The 8,153-nt window shown below is 44.6% G+C and overlaps 1 protein-coding gene across 1 annotated transcript; it reads left to right on the top strand.

Annotated features, from left to right (window-relative positions):
* The first annotated feature begins 195 nt into the window (after window positions 1–195).
* On the top strand, window positions 196–6,329 carry LOC146505854 (SLAM family member 9-like). The gene has a single exon (XM_085182444.1). It carries the CDS (start codon window positions 1,846–1,848, stop codon window positions 2,620–2,622), a length of 777 nt encoding a protein of 258 aa, XP_085038570.1. The 5' UTR covers window positions 196–1,845; the 3' UTR covers window positions 2,623–6,329.
* The last annotated feature ends 1,824 nt before the right edge of the window (window positions 6,330–8,153 follow it).

The raw sequence follows: 8,153 nt of genomic DNA, 5'->3' as shown, positions 1-8,153 counted from the left end.
GCTGTGCAGGATAAACTATCAGATGGTAATAACTCGTAGCCATGAACCATGAAATATTAGTGAAATAATTAAACATAACAAATACTATTTGTATTAATTGATTACAGGTTTATGGAATTGATTACTTATATATGAAATTAAATATTATTATTATTAAATATATGATTGAATATTTGACTCCTATTTTAATTATTTATTGAGACCTGTAATTCATTTTTTTAATAATGCATTTACTTTGATTTTGGCACTCTTTGCACTCCATAGACCTGCAGGCTAGATTAAGTAATATTAAATCTTAAACTTAAAAGTAAGTTAAAAAAAATAACGTGATGCAAGTGGAAGTTGGATCACAGTTGCCTGAGTTAGTGGATGATCCAGCCTGCAGTGATTCATTCGTTTCTTTTTCACACTCCTTTATTAGTTTTGTAAATCTTTGCATGTCTTTTTAGCTGTGACAGTAGGAGGCAAGCTTTGTGTCACAAGTTAAATGTGTGTACAAGACATAAATGATTGCTGTGGACTACAGCACAGTTCAGCTTGTAAAACGTGGACACTAGACTGTATTCACTGGAGATCAACGACCAGTGCCCCACCCTTGGGTGAAAGTGACGCCGCTGTTGTGTAATTCAACCTCAGAGAGATGTAAACTGGTGTGTGAGGGAGTCATTAACGAAGCCGGGCCTGTCGAGTACTTCTGGAAGAAGGATGATGGAGAGTGGGATCAGTCAGGAAAGCAGATGGAGATCCTCAATAATGTAATTAACAGTTGTTATACATGTATGGGTGTTAGCACTGTTGCCTCCCAGCAAGAAGGTCCTGAGTTCAAGTCCTCCACCAGGCCAGGATCTCTCTATGTGGAGTTTGCATGTTCTCCCCGTGTTTGCGTGGTACTCCAGACACGCATGCAGTTAGAAACTGTGTGTGAGTGGCTGTCTGTCTCCCTGCGAACCTGGAAAGGATAAACAGCTGGACGTATAATGTGTTTCCTGGGAACAGATTTGCTCATGAACTGGTTTTTATTTAGGAGCGTCGTCTCTTCCTGGCTTAAAAAACAGGAACAGGGTGCAGGACCTCTGACGCTGCTGTTACTTCTGCACTGTGAACATGGAGACATCAGCTTAACCAGCTTCTCTCGGTCTGTAAAGAAGTGCTGTAAGGTTGGCGACACTGTGGTCCTCAAACCTCTCAGTATCTCTGGACTGACCACCAGCATCTGTCTGTGTATCTGGCCTGCTGCCTGCTCCGAGGACAGGAACAAAATATTTTATTAGACTTTTCTTCAAACGCCTGGTTAACTCCAGCAGCTCTTCAAGGTTACTCACAGCTTATTCTGAGACCGTGAACACTGCTTCATGCCAAACATCTCTGGATCGAATCTGGAAGTTGTTATCTGAACACGACCCGACCAAGAGCTGATCTAATAACTCCTGCTGTGTTTGTTTGAACAGCCCTCAGGATTGGGATTTCCTGGAGTTTAAAAACACTGTAGTACCAAAGAGCCAAAAGTCACACCCCACCACAAACATACTGATGTAAAGGAACATGCAACAAACACCAAATTACCTTCTATCCACTTTTACAACCAGTAGAACTTAATCTGGTTTGTGTGTTCGGGATTGGCACCAGACAGGAACATTTACAGCGGGGCAGTCAGACTACTCAGTCTACTTCTTCATATAATCACAGACACGATATTCATGTCCTCATGTGTGATGTGCACTGGGCTGACTTCCTTATCACAACTGTTTCCATGATCATGCTTACCACAAAGGAAAACCACAAAGATTAGAGAAAGGGAAGCTTTAAGACTGCTGCAAAGACTCACTCCTGCACTGATCTGTGAACATGGAGACGTCGGCTGGTTTCTGGCTCCTGGCTGTGCTGCTCTTGGCTGCAACCAGCTTCTCTCAGGATCAGACTGTGAAGTACATCAGGGTTGGTGACACACTTCAGCTCAGCCCTCAGCCGGTCTCTAAACGGATCTACAGCATCGTGTGGAAATTCAACAAGAATCTGGTGGCTGAGTGGGTGCAAGACTGGCTTCCTCTGATATATTACCCCAAGTATAAAGGCCGAACCACTCTGATCACTGACACAGGAGTGTTGGAGATCAGGAACATGACTGTAGCGGACAGTGGAGTGTATTCAGTGGAGATCAACACCCAGCCCCAGAGTCCGGTTCATAAGATTGTGGTGGTCGAAGCAGTGCCTCAGCCTGAGGTGAGTGTGACGCCGCTGTTGTGTAACTCAACCTCAGAGAGCTGCACGCTGAGCTGTGACGGAGACGTCAGCGCTGCTGGGCCTGTCGAGTATTCCTGGAAGATCGGAGATGGAGAGTGGAAGCAGTCAGGAACGAACATGGAGATCATCAATAATGAGCGTGTTACGAATTTCACCTGCAGGATGAAGAACCCAGTGAGTGAGCGAGACAGCAAACCTCTCTTTAATCCACTCTTCCAAATAAAACCTGCAGACTGTGGACACTGGATCATAGTTTTAGGTGCTGTGATGAGATCTCTGGCGATCGTGGCGCTCTTTGTTGCCGTCGTCTACTTTTTGTGCCAGAAACTTCTCGCTGTCTGTGTCTGTAAACACAGAAAAGGTCATGATGATGCAGTTTAATGTTGACCATGAACTTTGGTTTCCTGGTGAAGACTAAAGCACGTCAGTCCTGAAAGTTCACATTTATTTGCTCATAAAACTGTTCTGCTTATTTTCTATATAGTAATGATAATCACCAGGCTGTCATGGCCATGGTCTGCCATGTTTGTAGTTTTCTCTGTTCTTGTACCTTTTACAGTATTTGCATTTGTCTGTTTTTCCTCTTTCAGTCAGTGAGTATTAAAAGCTGACGTTTGTTCATCGTCTCTGTCTCCAGCGTCTTTGCTTCATCAAACAGAATCAAGTTTGATAAAAAAATAGATCATTGAAGAGAAATGCTTGGTGATGCAGTCTAACATCATTATGGTTTTTTAAAAATTTGACTAAAGCAACACCTGGAAACTTTTGCAACCAGTCTATTTCCTGTTTGAGGTGACAAAGCTGTGACTTCTGTCTCCACCACTGCTCAAACCTCCTAATGTGGGTGTTTAAAGCGGGGCTGTTATCTCATGGCGGTCAGTCAAGGCGGCGCCATCAACGGAAGAAGAAGACAGCGTCTGAGAAAATGAGAACAGGCTGGTTCAGACGGACTATAATGTTTTCATGATGAGGCTCACCGCACATCTACTGAAGGAAACCACAGGAAGCACTGAAGAGAAAAAGATACCTGTTGATCCGACCCTCACCTCACGACCTCTGGGTGATGATGGATACAAGCAGGGGGTGAGCTATGGTGGCTCGTTTGTAGTTTTAAAGCTGTTGTGGTTCTGGGTCCTGTTTTTGAGTTGACTTGTAAATAATTAATCGTTTGTTGTGATTAGACTTCTCAGTGTTTTTCATGTTTCCTGTTTTATTTTGAAAGTGTCTCGTCTTTTCCGTTTTCTCGTTTGACGAGCTGCCTGTGAGCTTTCTTGCATTTTTAAAGCAGATTCAGCAGCAGAAACACAAGTGTGTGTGTGTGTGTGTGTGTGTGTGTGTGTGTGTGTGTGTGTGTGTGTGTGTGTGTGTGTGTTATTGGGAAGCTTCTCTGGGAAATCCTGTAACCAGCTGAGCGGCTCAGGGTCACAAACGCGCAAACAGAAAGACGAGCAGCGACCGTTTAACTCGCTCTGCTGTTTCAGGAAAGAGAGATCACATTCATGTTGTCAGTTATGTTATCACAATAATCTGTTCAGACGCGCTGTGTCCACAAAACTGAGGCTATAAACATTACAATAACTAAAAGTTCAGCACTGCAAACATCTCCAGCTATCGCTCACTTCTTAGCATCTTGCTGTTGTTCAGTTTAGATTGAGCAGGCTGCAGCACAAGCATCTGATGCCTCTTAACAGATGGTTTACTTAAATGTATTATATTATATCAGCTCGTCATTTATCTGTGAAACTGTTTAAACTGCACGAAACCTGTTGTACAAATAAAGTTTGATTCGTCTGTTTTGCTTAGAGCGACCTACTTAGAAACACCACCATGCACAGTACCAACGAAAACATATTTCAGAGTTCAAACCCATTCAAAGCCACACATACTGACCAAGACCTTTAAAACTGAACCCTAAAGTAACCCTGAAGACTTTCAGCTCCTTTGCAGATTATTCCAGGGAAGAGTGGCTGCACATTTAACTTTATCTGTTTATCTGCTCTAATTCTGAAATGTTGGGAGAGCAAAAGCCAGAGCAGCTGTAGCTGTGTGAGGGAGGCAGGATTAGGACCCGATTAGCAGGACGTGGGCTCAAAGCAGCTTTACTGCAGGACTACAAAGACCTACAGCACATACGAGACAAAGGCTCCTGACGTGTCATCACAACACCATGCACAGCTGTGTGCACTCTTTATATTTCAGCTTGGATGGCTAATAATAGATTGTTCACTTATAAACTGCATTTAGTGTTCAGTAAAATGTGGAAAAAGACGCGTAAAGACAGCTTTAAAAAACACCACCTGAAAACCCTCCAAAATAAGACGTATTAGAATAGACAGGTATGTTATAAGATACTCACTGCAAAGTAGTTTACAGGAGAATGCTACCAGCAGCTGTGATGCTGCATACTGTGCATGTATGTGACATAGAAAGTACTTACATAGAAAACACAGACAGAAAACGGGTGTGGATGGGTGAATGAGGCACGTTGGGCAAAGCGCTACGAGTGCTCAGAGTAGAAAAGCCAACCATTCACCATCTACTCCTGTGTAATATCATCTAATACCACAGGGTGGCGCTGTAAGCCAGTATTGGAAGAGGACAGCAAACGGTCTGAAAGTGCTGAAGTCCCAGATGAGACCAAGTTTTCACTGCTGGAAAACAACAAATGATGATGACGTTTGGCCAGTCCACAGGTTTTAAAGCCAATTATGTGGTACTGGGCTGTGGGAGCCACTTATTTGTCCACACACAGCATGTAAAAGCCCGTTTATTTCCCAAATCCACCATGAAGAAGTTCTACCAGCCAGAGGGCAGTGAGTCATGATGCCGTCACCTCTCACACAACATAAAAGGTGGACTTTGCTTCTTGGTCTGAAAAGTGAAGCCAGCTTGTTTTATAATGAAGCCTCTGCCACTGTGACTGATCAGCATCACCCAAGCTGTGGGTGGAGGATCTCGATCTGTCATCAGAGGGACATCTAGACTCTGCAGTGAGCCTGCGTGAGTGTTTGAACAGTGGAAGAACGTGCATGCTGCACAGGAAGGTCGGCAGGAAGTTTGAACAGCGACCCTTCCTCCTGTAAGGTAACAGTGCTAACCACAGCAGCTCTGCATCTCAGCCCAAACGCTGCACCTTCTTATATCTTACTGAGGCAACTGTTTCTGGTAAATCGCTGCCATGCAGTGGTGAAAACCCGAGTACAAGTGTGCAAACTCAGTCAGCTCCTTTTGCGTGTTGAATTGTTGAGTGAAAATGTTTACGTTTTCTTGCTAAGGTTGTTGCATGCTGCAGCGTCAGTGAGGGGGTGCTTGGCCAGGAAGCTTGAGGTTTTGCTGCACATCAAAGTTTCCCTGAAGCAGAAACAAAATAACTATTTGAACTGGGGGTTTGACTTCTTTCCAGTTTTCATCACAGGTCTCACCGCAGTCACTGAAGGGAAGCACAGCAGTGCAGAGAGCAGTTCAAGCCCTTGCATACATCTGTCACTTCAGTGCTGATTGGTGGACATGCTGTTAGCTGCACTGAACTCTTCTGGAGCCCAGATTTTTCTCTCATACTTCAAGGTTGGTGGCACACTGGTCCTCAGTCCTGCCTCGGCCCACGGTAAAAACCTGCTGGCTGAGTGGGTGAAAGGCTCGATTCAGGCTCAGACATGAACACGACCCCCGGGGTGTTGGAAATCCACAACATGACTGCAGCGGATACTGGAGTGTATTCGGTGGAGATCAGCAACCAGGTCCAGTGTCGGGTTTATCAGACTGTGGAGATCAAAGACGTGCCCCATCCTGAGGTGAGCGTGCAGCCGCCAGCGTGTCGCGTGAACTCAGAGGACTGAGCTGTGATGGAGACACTGATCAATTATGGGCCTGTTGAGAACTTCTGGAAGAAGGATGATGGAGAGTGGGAGCAGTCAGGAAAGAAGATGGAGATCCTCGATGATGAGGAAACAGCTTGTGAAAACTTTCTCCTGCAGGATGAAGAACCTGGTGAGTGAGAGCGACAGCGAGCCCATCAATAATCTACCAGGAGAAAACCCGACTGTGGACTCTGTGTCACACTTTCAGGTGCTGTGAGGAGATCCTTGGCGATCGTGGCTCCGTGTGTGTTTGTGGACAAACGAAAGACTCTTCGTAAATGCAGAAACACACACAGCTGAAGCCGAAGCACCGCCTTAATTTCTGGTGTAGATAAAAGTGAATATTTTGCTTTTTAAAGCAAAATAGTTATCAGATAAAGTCTGTTTGCTGTGGTTGTTTTTACAAGCCTGGGTTTCTGTTGTAACAGCTTGGTGTGGCTTCATCGAGGAGTCAGCTGTTATACACACAGTCCTCTCCTGCAGCAGTGTCCACAGAGAGAACAGCTCCACTCTAGATCACACATACAGGTTCAAACAGCTTCACTGGCAAAACAAAGTATTTAAAACAATGAAAAACAATTTAGAAACAATTTCAAACAAATAAAAACCAGAAATGTTTGCAAAATATAAAGATGCATACAGACCCGGTGCTGCTCTCACTGCAGACGGCAGCTAAGTTACAGCTCTGCATCCTCCAAGTACGAGTCTGTTGTGTTTGTCAGAATTTATTTGAATTAAAACTGAAAAACAAAACAGAGAAATACCAAATAACTGTGATACAGAGCAGAAAAAATACTATGATTGAGTCAAACTTTGAAAATGCTGCAATGATTCAGTGAAATGTACAAACGCAGAAGTGCAGCACGTACGGTGAACGAGTTTGTACAAGTCTAACAAGCTTGAAAATGAATCTTTGTCATGAGCAGCTCTGTCAGCATCCTCAGCATGACGTCTCCAGGCTTCGTCTTTGTTCTGGTCTCTGTCAGGATGATCCCACACTGCTTGAGTCACGCTGAGGTCGGCTCTGTGGAGGCCCTTCCATGACTGATGGTGTCCTGCGGTGTGTTATTATATCCACGTGTGCTTTCACTGCACTGAAGTGTGTTTGCTGGAACTTTCTGTGTTAATAATTCATATCTCCAACAGCCATACTGACTATAATCTGAGCCAAACACGTCAGATGTGGATTCATCTCTCCGTCAGACCTGCTCCTCTGACGGCCGTCCTTCACTGAGACGTTTCTGATGAGGCTTCAGTGAACAGCAGACGATCAGCTGAAGGTCCTCTCATCACCAACGATGATGACACCACCTACAGAGATGAGATCCAGCGGCTGTCAGATTGGTGTAACTACAATAACCTCACCTTAAACACCAAGAAAACCAAGGAAGTGGTCATGGACTTCTGCAGAACAAGAACTGATCCCCCTCCCCTCTCTTCTAAGTTCCTCGGCACCCACATATCTGAGGTCCACAAACACATCAGCCCTGGTGAAGAAAGCCCAGCAGCGCCTCCATTTCCTGAGGGTCCTGGAACAGGCTGCAGACTGACCTCCTAGTGTCCTTCTGCCGTGCCACTATCGAGAGCGTGCTGGTGCACGCCATCCCTGTGTGGTACGCTGGTTGCACAACAGCTGACAAGAAGAGACTACAGAGAGTCATCAGAACTGCAGAGAAGCTGATCGGCTGTCCTCACTGGACTTAATTATTTATTTATTATATTATATAACTGCCCTTGAATGCAGCCCCACAATGTTTCTGTTTCAGTGTTTCTTACACATACACCAGGTGTATATTTCACTCACATATATGTTTTCTCTTCTTTACTTTTGCACCTTTGTGGTCCAGCTACCCAATTTCGCTCTAAGTCTCTCAGGTCCTGTGTCAGGTCTTTGCTGGATGCTTTCCTCTTTCTTAAAGACGTGACCTTCGCTGCTCATCTGCTGTAGAAAGTTTTTAGACTTCACACTTCTTCTTTTGTCCAGTTTCCTCAGATTTTTTAACAACGTGGTGCACACCTTTGTAAATGTGTGTTGGTGCAAAAGTGTTATTTTAT

Source organism: Neolamprologus multifasciatus, chromosome 13, assembly GCF_963576455.1.
Source record: "Neolamprologus multifasciatus chromosome 13, fNeoMul1.2, whole genome shotgun sequence".
Taxonomy (NCBI): Eukaryota; Metazoa; Chordata; class Actinopteri; order Cichliformes; family Cichlidae; genus Neolamprologus; species Neolamprologus multifasciatus.
This window is presented reverse-complemented; position numbering and strand designations above follow the sequence as displayed.

Coding starts and splice junctions, on each gene's coding strand:
- LOC146505854 (XM_085182444.1), top strand. CDS start 1,846: ATGGAGACGTCGGCTGGTTTCTGGCTCCTGGCTGTGCTGCTCTTGGCT.